The sequence below is a fragment of the Cynocephalus volans genome, chromosome 15 (assembly GCF_027409185.1).
Source record: "Cynocephalus volans isolate mCynVol1 chromosome 15, mCynVol1.pri, whole genome shotgun sequence".
In the NCBI taxonomy this organism is placed as follows: Eukaryota; Metazoa; Chordata; class Mammalia; order Dermoptera; family Cynocephalidae; genus Cynocephalus; species Cynocephalus volans.
In genome coordinates, this window is record NC_084474.1 from 91,281,912 (window position 1) to 91,306,602 (window position 24,691).

General features: G+C 47.5%; 1 protein-coding gene across 1 annotated transcript in view; it reads right to left on the reverse strand.

The window, feature by feature from the left end:
- The window catches only part of COL22A1 (collagen type XXII alpha 1 chain), a 274,799-nt gene that overhangs the window by 84,759 nt on the left and 165,349 nt on the right, over nucleotides 1-24,691 (reverse strand). The window contains exons 30-38 of the mRNA XM_063079935.1: nucleotides 20,253-20,294; nucleotides 17,355-17,387; nucleotides 13,280-13,333; nucleotides 12,929-12,982; nucleotides 11,994-12,047; nucleotides 10,013-10,066; nucleotides 8,378-8,431; nucleotides 5,240-5,344; nucleotides 4,359-4,403 (exon numbers count right to left, since the gene is read on the reverse strand). Of these exons, the coding sequence (XP_062936005.1) occupies nucleotides 4,359-4,403; nucleotides 5,240-5,344; nucleotides 8,378-8,431; nucleotides 10,013-10,066; nucleotides 11,994-12,047; nucleotides 12,929-12,982; nucleotides 13,280-13,333; nucleotides 17,355-17,387; nucleotides 20,253-20,294 (495 nt within the window). The remainder of the gene's footprint in view (nucleotides 1-4,358; nucleotides 4,404-5,239; nucleotides 5,345-8,377; nucleotides 8,432-10,012; nucleotides 10,067-11,993; nucleotides 12,048-12,928; nucleotides 12,983-13,279; nucleotides 13,334-17,354; nucleotides 17,388-20,252; nucleotides 20,295-24,691) is intronic.

Consider the following 24,691-nt stretch of genomic DNA (forward strand, 5'->3'; position numbering starts at 1 on the left):
CATATCTTTTTGCACCTTGGTTTTGCTTTCAAATTTTTAATGACAATCTCGTTGTTGTCATTTTCTGTTTTAGCTTGGCTCCTTCCATGTACATCAGCAAACTCTAACCACTGCAAGCTAAGCCATGCCAACAACCTAATATGTGTCCTTCCATGCTGTTAGTTTACGTTGTTGCTTTTTATGCATGCTATTCCCCTTGTCTGGAACGTTCTTTCATGTACATTCTAAGCTTCCAAACACCTACCCATCAACTGAGACTAAGTCCAATCATTCCATTTTCACAAAGCTGCCTCTGCCTGCACGCCTCTTCTGTCTCCTTGCAGATATATCTTCCTTAATCTTAACACATTGCCCTCCCATTGTCCACGTGCCCGTCTGATCCTCTGACTTCTTTGTAAGCAGCTTGAAAGTAGAAACTCTCCATTCCTTCATTCAGCAAATACTTATCAAGTACCTAAAATGAGTCAGACCCTGTGCTGGGTGCAATATCTATGCACCTGTGTGTCCACAGTGTCCAGCTTAGGGTCGGACACAGGTGGTGGCTTTTCATAGCTGTTTTCTGAATGCAGGAACGATTGAACCCTTCATCAGTCACATTGTGTCAGGCATTGAATTCTGCCTTTGACCAAAATAATTTTTTTTTCTAGAGGAGGGAGCATGATAGAAAGGCTTCTCCCAGCCCAGCCTGGAAGTGCTGAGTCATTGATTGTTTTCTTCTGCCAGATCTGGCTCCATTTATATGTTTATGGTCCATTGTGATGCTAACAATTTCCCCCAAGAAACCACTGCACAGCTTAATGAACTGAAACTTTTAGAAAATGGTCTCAAGAAGACAACAAAAAACCCTTAATTCTCTGCCAGCAAAAATGAGAAGGCTAATCATTAAGGCAAAAAAGGGCATGGGAGCTTGATTCTAACAGTGTCCAGGGAAGAAACGTGTGAGGTTGTGTGCGGTTGTGGACAGAGAACGACATTTACTGAGCAACAACTAGGTGCAATAAGATCATTTATCTCCTGAGGAGTCCTTTGGGGTTAAATATTCTTTACTTCTTTACACAAGAAAGGAAAAGAGTCTTAGAAAAACAAAGCCACTTGCCTTCAAGTCTCATAGGTAGCTGAGCTGGGATTCTAACCCAGTTCTGTATGAAGCCAAAACCTATTTATTCTGCTAGAAAGAAGTGTCACTCAGGAGAAGGGAAAACATCTTCAAGAGTCTTATAGCAGTTATAAATACTTAGGAAGGGCTGAGGGGGTGTCAGTGAAAACCTTTAAAAAGCTCCCTTCCTTAATTCCCTGAGGTGTGTCCAATCAGCACCCAGGACAGCGCCAGGACACGTCCTGCAGAATGTGCTCTCTCTGCAATCTCTGTCTGCATCGCTCCCTCTCTCCGTTCATACCTCCTGAGCAACCCACTCTCCAAATAAAGATGTCCCTGAATTTCAACTTGTGGAAACCTTTATTTCTAAATCACACTCTGACTTAAGTTTACACGATGTCAACAGTGGAACAGGTCATGTGTTTAAACATCTCACATTTTAAATAAGAGAAAACACTTGGCCACAGGGGCAGCATGATCTACCCTGAGTCTCACGGACCTGAAACTGTTTGGTCAACTGGACCCAGGCCAGGGGTCCCTGCCCTCCTCACCTCAGGGTCTCAACCTGCCTCTCTAATCTTTGATACTGCGTCCACCCACCTCCCCTGAGCTCTCTCCAACAACAACACGCCTGCAGAAGTGGATCCATTCTCTCCAGATCCCCACCTTCTTCTCTCTTCTCTCTGGAGATCCCAGAGAGAGCACCTTCTTGCTGCAAACCCAAAGCAGACCCCACAGGGCGATCTAATAGTAAAGATTACGAGTAATTATTGAGCATGGAACTCTGACAGCAATAGGCTGGGAGATTATGTTTACTTTCATGATAACATTTATTTTTTCCCCAACTGCCCAGGACAAAGGTAGCAATAAACTCTGTGGTTGTGTTGCTGACATTTCAAAGATAGAGCTGCAGAATAAATTAAATGAAGAGAGAAAAAAGGGATCTCCTACTATTAGATAAATTGTTGTGAGTAATCATCACAGAGAAAGAACATTTCAAGTTATTTCTGCTCTACCACTTCTGGTGCCTTCACCTTCCTCGCTTCTAAGAGGGGCCATCGATGTCCTCTAGATACCGAAGGCCCACTCCTCTAAGGGGGAAGAATAAGAAACACCTGCACGCTGCAAATCAGACTGGGCTGGGCTCGCCACATTGCAGGGTACACTTGACACACTCCTCAGGTCAGCTGTTAATTCACGAGGTCGTCCAAACCTGGGTCCTTGCCCTTCTCCCGCCCACACATGCCCGCTGCTCCAGCACATGGTACTATTTCATATGCTCCCAAATGCAGGTGAACTTGTTCCCAATTCTTTTTCCCAGAAAACGGGGAGTTACTATATATTTACTCACATCACACAAAGAACTCTCTCCCATTTAAAAAAAAATGTTGTTCATGAATAAAAAAAAATGCTATTAGGGGAAAGCACATTAGTGTACTACGACTTCAGTTAGTGCAATCTTGGGTGCTTACAGAGGTCATCTGCTTGAATAGGGAAAAAATATGAAGCAAAAAATTTTAATATAATTTTGATACACAATTATTCCCAAAGCCTCAAATTTTCATATACTGGATATTATTGTAAGCCTCTTACATACAATTTTAGAAGCAATACACTCTGTGGTTATATTGCCAAGATCCCAAAGATACAGCTATGTAATAAGAAAAAAATTTTTTTAAAGTTTTTCTGCTGTTAGGTGAATGGTCTATGGGGTTTGAAATAAAACTGTCGGTAATAGCAGCATATATGGATTCCAAAAGTGCTGAATCTTAGAAAAATCTCAGCTCGGATGCATGGTGCTATGCTTTGGAAAAGTACTGGTTGACTTGAAGGTGGCTTCAGGGATAGCAAGGTAATGGCATCAAAGGCACACAGAGAGAACTTTTTAAAAATTGTTTATGTAAATATATGCAAGTGTGTAAGAAAAAAATATAATTTTCCAATAACACTTTATGTGATTTTGAATATGTATGTTGAGTTAAAGCCAAAAATATAAGCATTTTAACGTCAGCAAATGACTATTTCACCAACATTCTTTAAGGTTTATGCATTTGGGTTGGTTAAATAATTTTCATTGGATATGGGCAGAATTATAGTCCATGCCCTTCTCTGAACACATTCTATCCCTCGCCACAGTGTCCCTCCCATGCTAGTATCTCTACCAAGGGCTCCTTCCTCACCTTATTCCCTGTGCAAACTGCTAAATGCACTTTAAAATCAGGACCAGCATCACCTCCTCCAGGAAGACACCCATGCTCAAACCAGGCTTGGTTATCTGTTTCCCTCACTCCTAGCACTTGTCTGCCTTCACCTGCTTATGTGTCTGTTTTCCCCTCTGGACCATGAGCTGTTGGAGGACCAGGAACACATCCCATGCACTGTTGTCACCCACAGCCCATCTCAGAATCTGACCTGTGGTGAGCAGCTCCGTAGATGTGCAACAAACCAAACAGTAAACGCGTCAGTCACTGGTGTACTAATGAGTACATGAATGAACTAGTCAATGCACAGACAGCTTCAGGGAACCACCTGCCCACTCAAGAAATTTCTCATAAGAAATCAGAGTTCTTCATGGGAAGAGTCATCTGTTCTGAATTGTGCTTGCAATTGAAGAAGAGGCTGGCTGGTATTTACCCAAGTGTTTCCCTCTTCCTCTAGATGATATACCCTGGCTTCTCCTGTCATAAGTGTCAACAGAGGTTGGTGGAAACGAATTACCAACTTCCAGGCCTGGTCTACAATCTTCCCACCAGATTCTCCACTCTCTTTTCCCTCATGTACCATTGCATACCAAGGATTTGGTAGAAGAGGCTGAGACCTTAGAGGACGGAAGAGTCATCCTCTAAGTTATAGTCTGAGCCCCTGAATTGCAGCGTGGATCTCAGCCCCCCTGACACCAAGACTCTCATCAGACTTAATGTGAATGAGAAATACACTCTTATTGTGATAAGAGTCCGAACTTCAGGGATCATCTGTTACCACAATTAGACTAGTAATACAAGATTGCTATTGCTCTGCCAGTTGAAAGTAAGTGTTTCTTGCAACTTCATTTAGTCAGCAAATATTTATTAAGTGCCAGCTGTGTGGCAAGCAGTTCAATATAACAGTTAAAAGTCATAGAACCTTTGGTCAGATGGAATATGATAAGCCAAGAAACATACAAGTGGGCTGAAGTGACCAGAGGTGCTTATCGTCAAATTGTTCATGGTTCCCTTCTAAGTGGAACCTACAGCATCCATGGTTTGCTTGGAGAAGCACTCACCTTGGTTCCTACTGGTCCAGGTAATCCAGGGGATCCACGAGGTCCCTGGTGAAATGAATGATTCAAGAACAATTACAAAACCACGAGTGAGCAGTGGCCCACTCACCAAGAGCCCAGCTGTGTGCATCTTCTGCTGTGGGGGCCAAGAGACACATGGGACTCTCACTATGACCTGACTCTGAGACACAAGGCCCTGGGTATGAATCCTGACTCTGCACCTACTGCCTCTATGTGGCCTTGAGCTGATCTCTCAGCTTCTCTTAGTTTGCTTTCCCACATAAGCTCCTTACTTTGTAGACTTTCACAAGGAAGGAGCAAGGCCAGATTTCAAAGTAGGGCTCATCTGATTCCAAAACCTGACCTCTTTCTTTTTTGTCATGCTATCAAGACCTGGGGATAGACCATGGGGTGGGGGGGTCTTCAATTTCAGGCTGGAGGGTTTTGCTTGATGTGGCACTCTCAGCCAGAATGACAGTCATGATTCTGCTTTCGGAAGTACTGGCCGGAAGAGCCTGAGTGGGCCAAGAAGCACTATACTATGTGCACACCTCTGACTGTCCTAAGCTATGGGCATTTTTTACATGATCGTCTCCCCTGGATTATGAGTATCTCGAGGGCACAGAGTGTCTGACCCATCTCTGTGTCCCCAGCACCTGGCCCAGGCCTGGCACACAGCAAGAAGTTCTTGACGCTGTTCTGTGTGGGCCTGAAATACACTCAAGCACACCGTTTGTCCCACTCCAACCCTTTCCCACCCAGACCAGGTTCCCTCGCTATGACTCAGTTTCTGCAAAGTTTGGAAGGTAGTCTTTTCTTCCTTTTTCTTTTTCAATTTTGTCCTGGTTTCCAAAGACACAGAAACCTCATTTCCTACCACTTACCGGCTCTCCATCCTTCCCTTTTCCAGGGGATCCAGGGAGCCCAGGAGCACCAGGATCACCCCTGGGGCCAGCTGGTCCTGGGCTTCCTTCTTCCCCTGCTGTTCCCTAGAAAAAAAAGTAGACATTTTCCAGGATCGATGACATGCAGAGTTAAGTGTTTCAATGGTGAGTGGGCCCGAGTGGGTTGACAGGTTTCTTGGGGCTGCTCTGACAGCTTTAGAAAGCCCATCCCTCTGGGGACACAGAAAGGTGAAGTATATAATGTATGTCACAGGTTGAATTTCTGTGTTGAAGTCTTAACTCCTAGTACCTCGATTTGAAAATAGGGTCTGTGCAGATGTAATTAAGTTAGGGTGAGGTCATACCCCAATGAGCCTAATCCAGTAAAACTGGTGTCATTTTAATAAGGGGACATTTGGATCCAGACACACATCAAGGAAAGGTGATGTGAAGGCCCAAGGAGAGGACACCAACAATAAACCAAGGACAGCATCAGGAGCAGATCCCTCCCTCCTGGCCCTCGGAAGGAGCCCACCCTGCCAACGCCTTGATTTAGGACTTCCAGCCTCCAGAACTGTGAGGTGAGACACTTATGGTGTTAAGGCTGCCCAGTGTGTGATACTTTGTTACAGCAGCCTAAGTAAATGGACACAATGTTCAATATGGAAATGGAAAGGACATTAGTGACTACCTAGTCCAAACTCCCACCCCTGCAAGAGACCCATCGGATGCAACTCCTCCAGAAGGTGCTCCGTTTCTGCATGAGCTCCTCTGGGCGTGGGGAGCTCACCACCCCTCCAGGCCGCTCCCTCTTCGGGCAGCTCTATTATACAGCATTCCTTTACATTCAGCCAAGACAGCCCTCTCTGAAATCTTCCTGCCACTTGACTCTCAATCTGTTCCCCGGAACTCTGTAGACAAAATCTGATCCTTCTTCACATGCTAGGTCTTCAACGATATGAACACAGCTCAGGGTTCCAAAATAGAGAGAGAGCGCGAGCCCGGATCTGCCGAGGGAGCCAGGCTTTGAGCACACTCCAGGCTGCTGCTCACCTTTGCTGACCACAAAGCCAAGCAGCGGCCCTGTGGTGGCCCTGGCTGCGAAATGTTGGGCTGAGCCCCAGGAATCACAGGGACTCCTTTTGCCCAGACAGGGCTGCATTCCGAATGTCTCTAGACATTCTCTGATGGAGAAGAGAGGAGGTAAAATGAACCATGGACACATGAAGCAAGGGATGGGTCGGGAGGGCCTCTCTCTCAGCCTAGAGCAGAGTCAGCTTCCCCAAATCCCAGGCCAGCCACTGGACATGTTTAGAGAGACAAAGAGCATGCTTAGATGTCAGGGGTTTTGACCACTTTGTAGAGCACTGGAAGTTCCCTTTCAAATACAGTCCTGGGCTCTAAGCCCTCAGCCTGGGCTTCTGCTGAGCCAGGAAAAGGCGCTTGGCTCCCCCTAGAGGTTGAATGTGCCAACAGCCCACTGATTTTCTGGGTTTTGAATGCTCAACTAGTCATAAAACCTCTAACACCTTGGTAACCACCGCCCCCCCATCCCCTGCTTCTAGTTTATCCTGGCCCTATTCACAACATACCATCCTTCAGACATGGTATAATCAGGACTAGAAGAATGGGCCAGGATTTTTCCTTTTGCTTAATCTGCATGTTCTACTCTTACTGCTGAAGTCTAAGATGGTATTACTTCCCCCTCCCCACCACCAAATATTTTAACACCTGCATCACCTAAGGCTTATTATTAAGCTTATGACCAACTAACACCCAAAAACCTCAAGATATTTCCCACAGGCTTATCAATCATTTTTTTCTGCAATAAATAATTTTTTTTTCCTCCGAGACATGTATTTTAAATTTGAGACTTCTCATCAAAATGTAAACTATATCTAGTCTTGTTAAATTTTGCAAAAGCAGAAAAGATAAAGTGATCATTCCCTTTAAGGCTCCAGGCAAAATGAGTTTGAAGAAATGTGTTTTATGAACTTTGGACACGCATGTGCTGGGAGGGGGCTTCTGTGGGAGATCCATGGGGAGCAGAGGGTATACTGGGGCACCTGTCCATGTATCTGAGTGTGACCTGCTCACCTGGGGAGGGCTTGACAGAGCAACCAGGACTTGCTTATCACCTGTTCTCTGCTGAGCCCTTTGCACATGGCTTCTCAATTCTTCAGCTAATCTTCACAACCTGCAATCAGTGTATTATCCTCTTCATTTTACAGATGAGAAAATTCAGGTGCAATGAGGGGGGCTTTATTTAAGTCAGGGTTTCTCAACCTTGGCACTGCTGACATCTAGGGTGGTTTATTCTTGTTCGGAGTGGGGGGTTGTCTTGTGCACTGTGGGCTATTTAGCATATTCCCTGGTTTCTACCCACTGGATGCCAGCAGCATTCCCTCAACTCAGCTGTGACAACCCAAAATATTTCCAGACATGTTGGTAGTGGGGATGGGGGTATGTAAAATTGTCCCCACTTGAGAACCACTGTTGTCACCATAGTTTAGATCCATACAACTAGAACGTGGGAGCTGGTATTTGACTCAGGTCTCATGCCCACATATCTCACTCAAATTGTTCAAATGAGTACCCTGGATTTCCTGAGCTCTGGCTCAATATCATCAATAAACATCAGAGACACTTCCTAAAGGGTATGAGTTCCTCTCCTCTGTCTCTGAGTTGTTTTTCTTTTTTTTTTTTTTTTTTTTGAGGGAGCCATCATGTCTCTCTTCTTCCTCGTGAATGAAACTCTTTCTCCTAGTTTGGGAGGTTTAACTGCGATCACAGGTATGGAATGGATAAGTTGATGCACTGAATAGAGAAAAAGCAGGATTTGGAGTCAGACAGGCCTAGCTCTGTGGCTTACTAGCTACAAGACATAGGCAAAATTAGTTAACCTCCCAGAGCCTCAGTCTCCACATCTGTCAAATGGGCATTCACCTGATTCGCATGTCTGTTGCAAGGATAAAACAAGATGATAAGATGGCACAATCCTCTCTCTTCCTACTACTTGGAAAGTCCCTTCTGATTCCTGGATCTGAAACCAGGTGTGAGCAGTGCAAGCTCCTCCTTCCTTGCCCGTAAGAAGTTGAGAACAGGTGCTTGTGTTCTGAGAGATTGTATTAGTCTTACCTTCTCACCGCGTTGTCCGTCTTTCCCAGGGGGGCCTCTGAGGCCAGGGGTGCCCTAAAGAAACAAAGGTTACTGACATGGTGAATTTCAGGATTACTGGTCACTCTTGATGCCTTGAGGCCCCCAGGGAAAGATAATCAGGCCCCCGCATTCCCCATCCCTGACTTAAATTCCCGGAGACCCTGCCTCTTGTTTCTTCCCTGCCTGACGTAGCCATACGTCCCCTGGGTCTGGCCCTGTACCTTACACATCAGACTTCTCAGCAAGCATGGCTGGCCTGCCTGATGCTCTGCCACCCCATGACCAAGCTGTGAGCTCTTGGAAGGAGGGCTGGGTAGAGTGGACACCCAGGGAGGACCAGGATGACCTTCAGAACACAGACTACTCCACCAGTGCCTTAGAAGTCCCCCAGAGGTCAACTTCGAGACAGGGTTCAAGTGCCAGTGTTCTACAGAGGCACCAGTAGGGAAACAGAGGAGTGAAAAAGGGAAGGACAGGCAGCTAGAATCACATTTGTCAGAAGCTGAAGCTCTGTCCAGCTGGGGGCTCACGGAGCCCACACAGAACATGCCCTCACAGTTTCTCCACCTGAGGGCAAAGGAGCGGGGCTACTTATATACTGTCAGCTCAGGGCTGCTTCTGGTGGTGCCACTGGCCACCTGTCATGTGGCTAGACAACATGATATATGAAGGCCAGAGAAAACCCTCAGGCAAACGAGTGCAGGGTTGGCTGCTGGAAGCCGGCCCACATACTGAAGTGGGAAGGATGAGGCTATTGAGCAAGGTTCCGGCAGCAACTGCTGCAACCACTTACCGCATGACCCAGCCTCCCCGTGACTCGGTTTACCCACCTAACAGTGTTGTTGTACAGAATAAATGAATAACCATGTAATGGGCTTGGAACAGTGCCTGGCACATTTATAAAAGCACAGTATTTGTTCCCTAAACGACCGTGATTATTGCCTGTAAAGGTTTTGATGAATGAACAGGATTGACCTAAATCTACTGCGGAGGATGAATTCCATGTTGCTCTTGACTGGATGTCATTGGGTGTTTTATAGAATGATGTTAAAGTCTAAAGCAATGTTGATGGTGAACCTTAAAGCTAGTCCATTAGCAGACACCCTGAGCCTCCACATGGTAAAGGCAGAATCGCAGCATGTCAAGTGAGGTGGGAGCTTAAAGGTGAACCAGCATAACTGTTGTCTGCATTTTGCAAATGGAAATGCTGAGGTCTCAAAGAATGGCTTGCCAAAGTCTTAAAGCCAGTTCATGGAAGAGGTGGGACTAGAGCCAGTATCCTAAGAGCCAGTTAGGGTATCTTTAACTTCTTTAGTTTCATCTTACTTCTTCTAAGGCAAACTATGATGTTGATTCCCACATAAATGAAATGCACACACTTTCTGCAGTTACAACCATTTCATTTACCACCTGGAGATCTGAAGCAAGAGCTAGAGTCTCAGGTTTGCTAACTTTCTGGACGACTTTGTCAGGATATCAGTGTCTCTATATGTACACTGGGAGTCTGACGCCCACACCTCTGAGTTTCAGGGAGGATAAATAAGTTAACTTGGTGGATGGGCACTGCAGGTCCACAAACAGTCTCAGTGTCCTTGCCCACTCCCGATTACTCACCACACTTCCTGGGGGGCCACTGGGACCAGGGGCACCTACAGGTCCAGGAGCACCCTATTCAGAGACAGAAGTTTAGAAAGGCCAAATGTATTGGTTACAAATAGTCGTCCCCGATCACTTTCCAAAGCTGCCTCCTACTCAGTTTTACCATGACTTGCTGGAATTGCTTCTAAGCTGAGGTCCCCTCTATGGATGTTACGAACCTCCTCCCTGATGAGTGTTGTAGCATCTTAACTAGTCAAGCCTCGAATGAGTGAACTCTGGCATGGAGGTGGGAGATAAGAGGTCAGAAGAACTCTAGAGAGTTCCTTAAGACCAAAGTGCAGAGTTGGGGATGCATGGGGGTAGAGGGTGGGAGCACAGGGTTTGGAGTGTGTGGACAGGCAGAGAGGAAGACCAGGCCCCGATCATAAGTGGAGATCTTAGGTGAGGTTTGGTCTTCATCCTAAGTACGTGGGGGAAAGGAAACACTGAAAATGGAACAAACTGTTCAGATTTGAGTTGTAGAGAAAACACACAGGTACAATGAAGAACGTTGATTAGAGAGGCATGAACCAGCCTCAGAGTACAATGGCTGCCCACGGGCTGGCCGGAGGAGGCATTCCTGGAGAATGTGCAAAGAGGAGCACCTGGGCGTGGTGGCCAGCTGCTGCTGGAGGAGGAGTTCACTGGAGGTCACAAGTCTGAATGGACCTCGGCAAGACTGTGTAGTCTGGATCATGCTGAAGATGGTGCTAGTCACAGAGAGAAGGCACCCAAGAGGGTGAGCAGGTTGTGTGTGTGTGTGTGTGTGTGTGTGTGTTTGTGTTGGGGGCGGGCTTTGAATGGAGAATCAGGGAGTGTTTCCTGGATAAAGTGGATTTGAACTAGAACTTGGGTTGGGCAATGATTCCACAGGAGGAGATGTGAGTGAGGACATTCCAGGGGGCTCAGCACCATGGAGGTGGCAAAGCAGGGAACTCTCAAAGCACGGAGGCTGTTTGTGTTTCTTCTGGGTGTCGCTGCCCACTGTCACGGGCTTTGTGCATCTCCAGGGTCGGAAGTCATGGAGTGTGCTCCCAGCCTCCTTGCCTACACCCTGCTTCTGTTTCCCTCCAGGCTGAGCTGGGTCCAGGGCTCTCTCCACTAGCAGGAAGAGCCAGACATCTGTCACTACTGTCACTACTATCACTACTCTTGGCTGACCCCGTTCCCACTCAGCCAGAAGCACAGATGGCCTGGTCATGTAAGTGCATTCCAGCAGGTTCCTCTGGCCCATGGTCCTGGGGGCAGAATGGGTGCCAGCGGCTGCTGCTCTCACCACCACCACCACCACCACCACCATCATCCCCATCACTACTGCAAACAGCCTCGTCCTGCCTCCCACTAGCTCCACAGACAAGCCTGACCCCTGCGGCTCTGCACCATGAGACAGAACTCCAACCAGCCCCAGGGACAAGTGCCAACTCCACCAAGATCAGACACTCCAGACTCTCACCCCGAGGACAGGCAAGCCAGGAGCTTGGAAGGTGTGTGCATGAAGGCAGATGTCTGTGTGTGCTCTCCTGGTTGCATCTGTGAGTTTGGGGTTTATATATGTGTGTGTGTGCATCATGGTGTGTGTGTATCATGGTATGTATGTACTCGAGATTTTAGAACATGTGCATGGGAATATGCATGTGAGCTCACTTCTCAGAGTAACAAACTCATCTGTGAGTGGATCTGTGTGTGTGTGTACCATCCTCGTGCGTACAGAAGATCTCTTTCATGGGTTGGGCACGTAAAAAGCCCTGAAATGCTGGGAACATCATGGAGACCAGAACATATCTTTGCACTTGCAGCTCAGAAGTCCTCCAGCCTGGTCCAGCCTCTCAAGCGTGCGCTGCACTTCCCTGGCCATGTCCCACCGAGTTAGCCCCGAGCTGTGAGCCAGGCAGCAGATACTTGGCCCGGCCTCACTTCTGTGGGTCCCGCATGAGGCAGGCGGGACGCAAGGACTCACAGGGTTTCCAGCAGGTCCTGGAGCCCCATGTGCGCCTTCTTGTCCCTTGGAACCCTGCATGGGAAACAGAAGAGGAGAGGGAAGAGATCGTAGGCAATGCCGTCCTCGCCTCATGGCAGGGCAGTCTCAGGGACACCTGGCTCATCAGAATCACTTGATGCAAACTCAAGGGACAGGAACAGGATCTAAAGGTGCAGAAAACTGCTATTTCCTGGCCCTCTGCTGGAGGTGGGCACACACCACGATTTTATTCCATCCTCACCACTGCCCCAGCATATAAGTGTCAGCACTGACCCTTTATGTAAAGGAGGCTCAGAGGGACAGGAGGGGCAGGGCACACATAGCCAGCCAGCGGCCCCATGGCATTTGAGTCAGGCAGGCCACTCAGGCAGGCTCTTTGAACAGCAGCACAGAGGCTCCAGAGAACTTGAACAACTGCCCAAGAAAGATCCAGTGAAGGAGCCAAAACCGAGAAAAACAAAATCAAAATGCTAATGTGCACCAGGTGTCATTTAAACCAGAGCTGCTAAACAATGGCTGGGGAGCCCAGAGCAGATTTCCTGTGTCTGAAAGTCCTTTGGGAGCCACAAACAGCCCTGTGTGCCACTGCTCTCCAGATCATGCTGAGTCTGAGAAGGGAGAGCATGGCAGGAGCCAGAGCTCACCTACACCAACATTTTAGTGACAGTGTAGGGACAGCCAGGGTTCCAGAGGCAGGACCCGGCCCCCAGTGGCTGCATATGGGGGCACTTTGCGCAGGGCCCCTGGGATGCCTGGGTGCTCACACATCCCTGCAGTGCCTTGTGGCAGCGCCCCCTGGTGAGGACTCTTGAAATGCCAGGGGATAGGGGCAGGCAGGGTGGGCCTGGAGGGAAAGAGGGGTGGCAGGGACTGCCAAGACTCAGAGCCAACACCTGGTGAGAGGTTTTTCTTACCGGAGGTCCTGTGGGTCCCTGAGGCCCCGATTCTCCAGGACGGCCCTGTAGTCCCTGCAGTGAAACAACCCATCAGTGAACTAGCTCAGCACCCTGGTTCTGAGCAGATGGGGAAAGGCGCGGACGCATGCAATGGGAAAAACTCGAGATCCATGGAGGGGACATCACCAGGGTCCTGAAGAAGGAAAAAGGAGCTGCACTCTGTTCAACAGGGCTCCTCTGGGTGGACTGCACAGTTTAGGCTTAGAACTGGTCAGACCTTGGATACCTGGTATCCAGATAAACCAGCACAGGGGCTTGGGGTTCAGGGTGCAGGGCTCTGGATGGGCACAGGGGGCGCAGGGCACTCACCGGTTCCCCAGGCATGCCTGGATCGCCCTTCTCTCCTTTCGGCCCTTGTTCTCCCTGTTGGTTAGAAGCAGACTTGAAAATGACCCTCCCCCTCCTCACAGGGCACATGGCTCACCTCTTAGCTCTGGCTACACAGGCCACCTCCAGTTCTATGAATGCACCTGATCTTCCCAACACCCCCAAAAGCTGTTGCCTCTGCCGGGGCCTCTTTCCTCCCACTCCCTTGGGACTCTGACTGATTCTGACTCATCTTTCAGATCAGGGACAGTGGACAAGGGTGGAAACAGCCTCGGATTCAGGCCCACGCAGACTGGCTTGGAGCCCTGGATTTCTGATGCATTGGCCATATAATCTTGGGCAAAGCAGTTACCCATGCTGACCTCAGTTCTCATATCTGCAAAATGAACAGGCAGCCTCTATTTCACCTGAGGGGAAGATTCAACTGCACAGAGAAAGTGCAGCAGAGATGAGCAGAGGGAGACTGGACACCTTTGTGGATCTCCTGAGAGAGAAGATAACCACCAAAGCACGTGCGTCCAGAAAGGCTGTGTGCAGCTCTTTCACAAGCAGCAGGACCTAGTGCTGTCCAAAATTCCCATCAGCTGCTTAGGGAGATGTTGGGCTCCCTTCTGCAGAGAGGCCCATGGAGAGATGCAATGAGCATTTGCCTTGAGTGTGGAAGGGAGTACTGCAGAGGCGGAATATTTGAAAGCAAAGGCTATGGAGAGCAGGAGGTATGAAGAGGAACCTGGATGCATCTTGAAGGCAGATTCTAAGGTCTAAGAGAGCCTGGGGTGGGCTCATCCTAAACGTTTACCTGGTGGAGAAGCCAGTGTAGAAAGGTGCTGTCCATTGTGGGTTTCGCGCTGCTTTCTCCATCCCCACATGGGCACTTGGAGATCTGGCCACAGTGGCCCAGCCTGCCTCCCCTCCCAAGTCCCACTTCGATCCCCCATTTGGCATCTGCATGACCTTAGGCTGGTTTCCTCATTCCCTCAGCATCACCTATTGAGTGGAATCTCCACAGTCTACCTCATAGAGTCGTGACCTGGATTAACTGAGATTGCTTTTGCAAAGTGTTTTGCAGTGCCCAATGTATGGGAGGTGTTGACAGATGCTAGCTCATTCCTTCTGGAATCTCCATTGCCAACCAGCTCAGAAGGAGACATGTCTAGCCCCATTCACCAGTGACAATAACACCACTCTTTCTACCATGTTTCCCTCCTAGAACATTTCCCATGGGGGCATTTGTAAAACTCCTCCTCTGGTCCTCCAATCATTGGCAATACAATCCCTAAAGACAGCAGGGCTATGGGATTGTTTCAGGCGACACACAGGGGAGAAGGTTGCTTACTGTTTTTCCACCAGGGTTGGGGGTGGGATTACAGATGGCAGGATGACATGCTGGGGACCCATAGGTGGTTAGCCCAGGCCAGGGAAGGAACCCTGGGAACTTTCAAGTAAGATGCTGGGGACACTGCTACCCCGGGCCTGGGAGTGAGAGACAGCCCCTTCACTGTGGGGAACATACGTAGCAGGTGCAGCCAGTAGTTGTCGAGTGCATGTGCGTGGCTGGTTTCCTTCCCTGCAGCCTCCCACCCCCGCCCCGTGACATTAGCCAAGTCACCTATCATCTCTGGGACTCAGTGTCACCCCTGCAAACTCAGTGCATTGTCTGGGGCATCCTGGAACATGCCTTTGCTGGTGAGGAAGTGGACTCGGGCTGCCCCAAGGTGTTTCCTGGATGGCTTCTCGGAACCACCCACCAGCCCCCAGTTACAAAGCTCTTCTGGAGTTCTCCATTGTATTTCCCCAAGCCTGAGGCTGCCTGTCCCTCCTTCCTCTTTGATCTGCATCTCCAGACCCCAGGGATCTGCACACCACCGAACAAGCCCTGCTCTGTTCTCTACAAACTGTCCTCACCATGCCACCCTGCCAGGTGAAGCCACCAGCCATCCCCACAAGTCTCATCAACCCTGGACCTCTTCTCCCCCTTTTCATTTCTCAACTCTGCAGCAAACCTGAATGCCACTGTAAGTCTCCCTCCCCGTGCCTCTTCCTGAGCTGCAGGGACTCAGAGGTGCACGCTGAGGACAGTGGGGAGAAGGCAAACAGGATGGCACTTTCCAATTCCATCCATATGAACATGGTTTCCATGGCAACAAAGCCGCCAGTCCCAGAGAGAGTCACACAATTGCCCCAAGGAAGCTCTCTCATTTAAAAAAATTTTTTTTTTTTTTACCATGGACACAATTTTCTTGCTTTGCGTCTGAGAGTGGCTTCCTGGCTCCACAAAGCTGCAGATCCTGCAGGCAGGACGTCCCCACTGGGATTGAAAGGGGAGGTCAGGCCCTTCTCAGGTGCCTTCCCAGTGGCGTGCTTTGGAAATTGTCTTTTGACAGAGCAACTCCTTTAAGGAGAGGCTGGATGTGTCAGTTTGTCTCAAGCTTGGACCTGAGAGAGGGAGATCTGAAGATGCCAGAGGGGGGCCGGGTGATACATAAACAGAGGAGGTCCTGGAAGGGGGACAGAGGTGTGGAGCCTGCCTCCACTGAGTGACAAGCCTTGAACCTCAGCAAGAGATGGGGACAGTCACTCCTGCCAGGGCATTATGGCTGATAGACTAGCTCTTGATTCCTATCTCCAAGCTACGGGCTTTGGGAGTTCCTTAGCGTCTCTGAGCCACAGGGTCACCACCTGTGAAATGGACACAGGTGTCACTCCCTCAAGGATGGTCCAAGTGTCATCTGTGGCAATGCAGAGAAAACTCCCAGTGCTGTGCCACCGTGTTGGACTGCGTGCTCTTCCCCTTTGAGAGAGTGGGAGGAGAGCCAGGGTGGAAACACTTAGCTGTGTTGCACGCACCTCGCAGTGAGCCACACCTCTGCGAGAGCTGAGCAAAGCTCTGTTTTACGTAAAGAAAAGAGCAAACGATCATAGTTTGCATGTAATTCTGAAAGTGAGTTTTCATTGTCCTCATGTTATAATTTTAAAAACCAAGAAAAAACAACGGGTAACACTTGCAGGGCTGGGAGGGCAGTCAGGCAGTGCTGCCCAGGGGTCGATGCCTCGCCCAGTGACGGGAAGGGCTCCCCTCACATCAGGGCCTCCTCTCTCCTGAGGGCCCCCTGAACCTGCTCTTCCCACAGGCATCTCCCAACCACTTCTCCTGAAGTCTGCGCTACTCAGCAACGCCCACCCCACCCCCGCCATTTCACCTCCTAAGCTCAAAATCCTTCCTTCTTCCTCTGCAGAGATTTCAGCAATCTCCTGGCTCAATCTTCCTCTGCCTGCTCCGTGCTTTTCCATCCTACATGGGACTCTTAAGCTTTCTAAGTTGTATCGACCTAACACTGAAACATGGAGACAGCAACTGCTGAAATGTAGATCTCTCCATTCCAGCCTCTGAGCTGTCCTGTGTCCTGAAGCAGATCTACATCTGGGAGGGCAAAAGAAACAAACACAGGGATGCTTTGGGGCTCAGTGCTGCTGACAGCAGAAAGACGTCCTGAAAGCACTTATTCTCTGAAGAACCACTCATGAACAGGAGGAAAAAGTCTGCTAGAGTTGCGCCGATGATCAAGTGTTTTAGTGTCTACAAGAAGCCCCTCAGCTCTCCCTCCATCTGCCTCACCCCGAGGGTAAAGGAGCTGAGGATCCTGTCGAGGTCCTCCCATCTCTGGTCTCTGTCACTGCCAGCATCCACGGGAACGTATTTGCCTTCCTCCAGCTCTCCGATGTTCTGCCATCTCAAATAATTCTGTTCTCAAAACCACCAGCAACTCCTTGTGTGCTGAAGAACTAACTTTACCCAAAGAGAGAGCTGGTCCTTGCCCTCAGCCACTGGAAGGTGACCTCAAGGCCCCTGAAATGCCTGACACTGGAGCCTGCTCCTGCAGGGTCTTTTCCCACCCACTGCCAGGATGAGGTCTCAAAGCCCAGATGCCCAGTGGTGACCAGCATGGTAGGGCTGAGAGTCAGAACCCAGCCCAGTCCCAGCTCCCAGACCACATTGGGACATCGCCAGCCAGACCGAGGAGCACTGGGGCTGCACCAAGAAGCAGCTTCTACTTACTGGCATTCTTGGGTGTGGTGTGAACAGCGATGTCTGAAAAGGAAACCACAGAAGTTAGAAAGACAGAAATCAATGAAGCCTGATGTTTCATTTAAAACAACCTGCCTCTAAGAGGTTTACCAAGTAACACGCTATAGCCCCAGGGTTTCCTTTAATTATCATTAGTTTTGACAATTAGAATAGCTTTGTTATTTAAAGTCCTTGAGCATTTATTAAGGCAGAAAAGTATAGTGGTTAGATCCAGGAGCCTTGTAGTCACATGGTCTGAGCTGCAAACCCTGTGTGACCTTAGACATCTTCTGTCAGTGTCTATGTCCCCATCAGTAAAATGGGGAGAAAACATTCTCCCTGGCCAAAATGGAATAATCAATGCAAGCAATCACAACAGTGCCTGTGACACTGGGTTCCTGCATCAACGTCCTTTTCACCATCATCATCTGCCGTGGGCAGGTGCAGAGGAGACAGGGGAGGGGCCCTGCCTCTGGCTCACACAGAGCCCTGCTGTGCAGAACTCTTCATCTCAGTAAACGAAGGCCCCTGTGGAATGGCCCCTGCACACCCCTCCAGCCTTACCACCACCCACCCACCCCCAAGCTGCATGTAACACCCCCCAGGTGTCACGCTCTTCCCAGGCTCAGAGCTTTTGCAAATTCTGTTCCTCTGTCCTGGGACACACTCTTCCCTCCCTCTGTCTAGCTGAGGCCCACACCGCCAGTCTCTTTTAAATGTCAGAGATTCTTCTTTCCCCTCCACCACTCAAATATAAATTAGGTCCTCTTGTTACTCTCATGCACTGTACCTTGTTCTTTTCCTCGCTAGCGTTTACTATAACTTATAATATGTGTTTATGTTGCCCACTATAAGATTAGTATTTATCACTTTTACAAGGCTAAAAACTCCAACAGGTCTGGACCATGCCAATGCCTGGCTCACAACAGGAGCTCAAAAGAAATAGTGGCAAAAGGACACCAGGGATGCCAGTCCTAAAACACAACGAATTCAAAACTAAAGGGAAAGGCAGTATCCTATGCCTGGCCCTCCGTGTCCCCAATCCCAGTATCTGCCCAGAAGAAACCACTGTTTCTCAGTTTAGCACATTCCTATACTCTTTCCTATATGAATCTACACAATTACAAATGTAGAGAAATATATAACTGTGCGCAAGAGTTATACAAATAGTAATACAAGTACGTTATTTACAGTCGTTTACATGCATCAGCTCACGCATTCTTTGCAGTAACTCTAAGAAGTATATTATCTGTTTCTGACCTGCTCTACAGATAAAAAAGTTGGAGGAGAGAGAAGTAAAGTACTTAATGAAGTTCACGCAGCTAGTGAATACTGGGACAGGAACTGACAACGACCTAGGTGAGCTACAGAGACAGTACTCTTAGCTTTTCAATACACAGTAATCTACAATTTTTTTTCCATTTAGTTTGTTTTGTTTCACTTAACTTGGGAATTGGCATTTTTTCAAGACCATATACATAGTGTGTGTGCACGTGTGTATTTATTTATAAAATAGGATTCCAAGATATGGATATTCTGTAATCTACTTAACTCTATGCTGGTGTTCATATGAGTTGTTTCTAAATTTTCACTATTTCAAGCGACACTACAATGTGTATCTCCTTGCACACACTTTTTAAAATGAACACATGCAAATATTTCTCTAGGATAGATGCCTAGACATGGAATATATAAGCTAATGGGTAGATACTTTTTGATATATTGATGCTGCCAAAGAACTTCTCAAATAGGCGTTACCAGCCTGCTCTCCACCAGCAGGGCAGGAAACAGCTCACGTCTCTGCACACTGGCCAACACAGGATGGTATCAATCTTAAGCAAAAATTTGAAAAGAGCTATTCTGACTCTAAATTTCTGATTCTGAGAGTCTTCCGACATCCTTGTTGAATGGCTGGGTCTCATTTTGGGGGGGCAGGCGAGAGGGAGGGAGATTGAGCTATGGAACAATAATTTAACTTTGATAAAAACCACAGGGTCAGACACTTTGGCACACTGCAAATGGGATTTCAAAGTCTTCAGTCTCTTTGCCCTCCTGGCATCCGTGCCATGCCAGTTCCCTGCTTTGGCTAGTAACACAGCAATCCCTCATGAACTTGCCCGGTCAGGGCTGGCACAGAAAGCCACCATGTGCAACTTTCCTGAAATCCACTGGACAAAACAGAGAATCTCAAGGCTGGGAAGAAACATTAAAATTTAAAAAAATCCAAAATATGTCCCCATTATAGAATTCTTGGGAGTAAGATAAATAATAATAATAGCAGGGTTTTTTTTATTTAGTATTTATTATGTACCAGGCTAAATACTTCATATAGTTTCAGTTAATTTCACTACAAATGTACAAGATAGCTGGGTTTAATATTTTTTAATACATGAGGAACTGAGTCATTCAGAAATTAAATAGCATATCTAAGACCATGATGCTGGTGATGGCAGAGCTGGGAGCCAGTTCTTTGTGCCCCAAAGCCCAGAATCCTACTAATGCTCAACACCAACTCACAGTGCCTGCCCTAATACCTTAGACGGTGGAAGAATGACTCCTTGTCATGAGTCGTGGTACTATTGTCTTACCCTGGATAAATTGCTCCTTGTCTCTGGATCTGTTTCCCCATATGTAACAGGTAGATACGTATTCTCAGTACCTAGAACATGTTATGATAAATAGTAATTGTGCTCTTGCTGAATAAAATAAATCAATAAGCATAGGTGGTTCTTAGAGAACGCTATATGTTTGGGGTGATAAGACCCAGGAATGAGTCTAGCTATTGGCAAACTTTAATAAGGACATGTTTATAACAAAGTGATGTATGTGGGATCCCAATGCCTTAGGAATTTGGAGAAAGAAAGAGAAATAGAAAGTAGAGAAACTTACAATTCCAGGTAACCCAGGGGGTCCTGCTGGACCAGCTTCCCCCTAGATTAAGAAATGGAAAATAAATGACCATTAGTCCTCCTGCCAACTCTACTTATCCCAGGACAAGTCTGACAGCACCACTTTTCCCCAGACAACAGCATCATCTATGCTGCACCTACCTTAATAAATAATAAATAAACATATACATACATACGTGTATTCCTCATTATGAAATATTTCAGACATACAAAAACATGTTTTGAAAAGTATCTACATTGATACGTGTAGCTGTGGATCATTTATATCACTATATACTATTCCATGTGTAAACGGTAATAAACTTATCCATTATCCATCTTCCTGTTGATGACATTTAGGTTGTTTTCCTCTGGTTGCCATTATAACCAGCATTTGATTTGTTACAGCCAACATTCTTGCACATGTACACTTGAGCACAATGACCACATGTGGAGTCCAACTCCCGGTTGGTCCTTCCCCAGCCCCTCTGACAGAGCAGCTGCTGTCAGCAACTGAGAGGACAGTATTATGTTCCTGTAAACAACACAGGCTTAGGACTTGTATCATCTGAGTTTGAAACATAACTTGACCATTTTATAAGTTATTTTACCTCTTTTGGCTTGTTTCCTCTTTGCAAAGCAACAATGATAATAATACAAAAAACTGCATCATCGCTATGGGTTGAATCGTGTCCTCCAAATTTTCATGTGTTAGAAACTTAATCCCCACCTTATCAGTATTAAGAGGGTGGGAAATACGATTATGGCAATTGAAAGGTGGGGCCTTTAAGAGGTGATTAAATTGTGAGGACTGTAACCTCCCAGGTGGATTAACCCATTGATGGTTTAATGGGTGGTCATGAGCATGGTTCTGATGGCTTCCTAAGGAGAGTGAGTGAGCAGGTCAGCTCTCTCTTGCTCAGCCATTCACCCTGTGCGACCCTGTATCGCTGTAGAGAGTCACCATCAAGAAAAAGGCCCTCACCAGAAGTGCCTCCTGGACTGTGGACTTAGCCTCTAAACCATACAAAATAATTTTCATTTCTTTGTAAATTACCTAGTTTCAGGTATTCTGTTATAAGCAACAGAAATGGACTAATACAGGAAATTGGTACCGAGGAGTGGGGTGTTGCTTATGACAAATACCTGAAAATGTGGAAGCGGCCTTGGAGCTGGGTGATGGGCAGAGGTTGGAAGAATTTGGAGGAGCAGGATAGGAAAAAGCCTAGATTCTGGTGAGGGCTTAGAAGATAAAATAACTAGGGAAAGGTTGGAATTTCTAAAAGACTGGTTGAGTGGTGGTAATCAGAATGCTGATAGAAATGTAGATAGTGAGGGCTATTCTGAGAAGATCTTAAATTCTTGGATATAAATGAAAGGCAAGAGAATGGGAGAAAGACCCCAAAGGCATTTCAGAGATCTTCAAGGCTGCCCTTCCCATCACAGGCACAGGCCCAAGGTGCCCTCCATGGGCTCGCTGCCCAGGGCCACCTTGGGATGCTGTTCCCTGCACCCTGGCTGCTGTGGTGTTAAGTCTGCAGGGTCACAGAATGTAAGAGCTTGTGGAGGCATCACACCCCAATTTCAAAAGATGTATGAAAAAGCCTGGGGGCTCAGGAAGAGATCTGTCAGAGGGGCAGAGTCACCACAGAGAGACTTCACTAGAGCAATGCTGAGCACAAATGTGGGGTCGGAGTTGCAGCAGAGAAAGCCCACCAGCGCCATGCCTGGTGGAGCCATGGGAGTGGGACTGCCATGGAGACCCCAGAACTGTAGAGCTACCAGTGTGCAATACCAGCCTGGGAGAGCTGAAGCATGGCCAGAGACCAGGAAAGCCACAGAAGCGGAGCTTTCAGAGGACTTGGGGGCCCAACCTCCACACCAGTGTGCAGAGGAAGCCGGACTTGGAGTCAAGGTACACAACTAGCCAACTCTGAGATCTGGCTTATGCCCTGCTGGGTTTTGGACTTGTTTGGGACCTGTCACCCCCTTCTTTTGGCCTATTTCTCCATCTTGGAATGAGACTTTCTACCTTATGCCTGTATGCCCATGGTATCTTGGAAGTAGATGACTTGTTCGATTTCACAGAAAAGACTTTGGACTTTTGAGCCGAAACAAGTTAAGACTTTGAGGATGGAATGAATGTGTTTACCTGTGAGAAGGACATGAACTTTGAGGGCCAGGGACAGAATGCAATATATGAATTATAATAAATTTCATTTCTTTATAAATTACCCAGATTCAGTTATTTTGTTATAATCAACAGAAATAGACTAATACACCAGCCCAGTGTTGGGTCTATTGCAGGCCTTTCAAATATGCTTACTAGATGGATAATGAATGAATACCGTTGGCTTAGAGGGAGACAAAAATGCTCTCAGTAAATAATAAATGGTAATAAAAACAGTTATAGCATCTTCTACCATTATTTCTCTTGTCACAGAGCATTTAATAATTCCAGGTACTGGTCTACATATTTCACATGTATGAACTCATTTCCTCTTTGTAGAAATGCCCATAAGGTATGTATGTACCCATTCCACATATGAAGAAACTGAGGCATAATAACATCAATTAACCTACCCAAAGTCACACAACCAGCAAATGGCTGAGCCTGGTTTTAAACTCAGAACCCATGCTCTTTACTGTATGGCATTGACCTGAAGCTGTTTCATAAGCTTCAGAAAGAAAAGTACTTTATCAATGTTACTGTGTCATCTGACTTTACCCAGTTCTCTTCCTGGCACTATAGAAGTCATGCTTCAAAACAGTCTCATCTTAACCAATTTATTCTCCATTAAAAAGCCCAAGTGGTCAAAGTTGAGTGTTCCCTACTCAAATGAATGAATGAGTATAAATGAGAGGCGATCAGAGGGGAGAAGTGTCTCTAACCCTGAGGACATGAAGACCACCTTTCAGAAGCAGCCTCCTCATCCTCAGAGCTGTGGGCTAAGGAAGGAATAGTGGGTGCGTGGGGGTAGACCCCGGGCGGCTCTCTGACCGAGAAAGAAGCTTGGTCAAGAAGGATCCACGGGTTTGGGAGTTAATATGACAGGCGTAGGTTCAAATCCCAGCTTCTCCAGGAACAATCTAACTCTCAGTAGCCCTTGCTGAGAAAGAGGCATTATCTTACCCATTTTCCAAGATGCTGTGGGGTATAAATGCTCATGGGAGGAGACGGTGGAGTTAGAGGAGGAGAGAGCAGAGGCAGGGACGTGCGTGGCACAGCCAGAAGGGGGCAGTGTTGCTTTAACGTCTTCTTTTGGATTTTTAACCAAAATTGTCTATTATTACATATTTCTCTGGAGAAAAAGACAGGCAGACCAGGTTCTTTGGAAGCTTGAATGTGATTCTGCCTCCGTGCTGGCAATTCTGCCAAAGTAATCAAAGGGGCTTTATGGTCTCGCTAAGCCTTTGCATTCTGGAAATGAGTTTCTCACACAGAAATTGCACTTCTGAAAAGTCCACGAAAGCAGCGGGCCTGAATGGCTTACCGATGCAAAGCCCCTTCCGCCCAGGCTCTCTATTTATAGACTGCAGGTCTGTCTAGAGCAAAGCCCTCAGCCTCGGGCCCCAGAGCAGGGGGAGGGGAGACACCGCCTGGAGCCAAGAAACGACAAGGGCAGGAAGAGAGCAGGACATTGGGGGAGAGAAAGAGAAAACTTGGGAGAATGAGGGGCCCTTTACAAGCCTCCTGCAGGAGGAGGGAGAATGCACGGCCCCTCTGCGGGTGTGCAGTGCTGTGTCGTTAAGAGCCGATTCTCTGAGTCTACACTGGCAGGGTCTAGGTCTTGACTCTTCTGCATTCTGTTCCTGCAGCTCTACGGCTTTTCTGTACTTCTGTTTTCTGATCTGTGAAGTGGGGATGCTGTTGATAAATGAGATCCCTCACAGGGTCATCCTGAGGATTACCTAAGTCACTATGTGGACAGCACGTGGGTAAGCCCTGCACAGAGGGGGTCTGCCACAAATCATTCCACAAACGGATCATTTACACTTTTCAACAACCCTGGAGAGAAGTCCCAGCAGAAACACTTTCAGGATATCAAGCCAAGGCACAGGAAGGTCAGATAAGGTGCTTCGCCACACAGAGGGTAGAACCAAGAGTATAACCCTGACCACCGTTCTGACTCCAAGAACAGTGCTTTTTCTGCTAGACTGCAGGCAAACCCACAGAAACACATAAGGGAGGTGCTTTTTTGGAGGGGAAAGGAGGGTGTGTATAAAGTTCTCGTGGGACTGGAGGTGTATTTGGTCAACAACTGAGCATAAAGCAACAATGAAAGGCACCTCTCACAGTGTCTTGCTCACGGTGGGATTCTCAGCTCTTTCCACGTCCATCCCGCCATTAGAGTCTGAGATCCCTGAAGGCTGAGTTAGGTCTTGTCCATTGTTGTTTTATTAGTGATGGCCTAGCAGAGTTAGTGCACTGTCTATTAG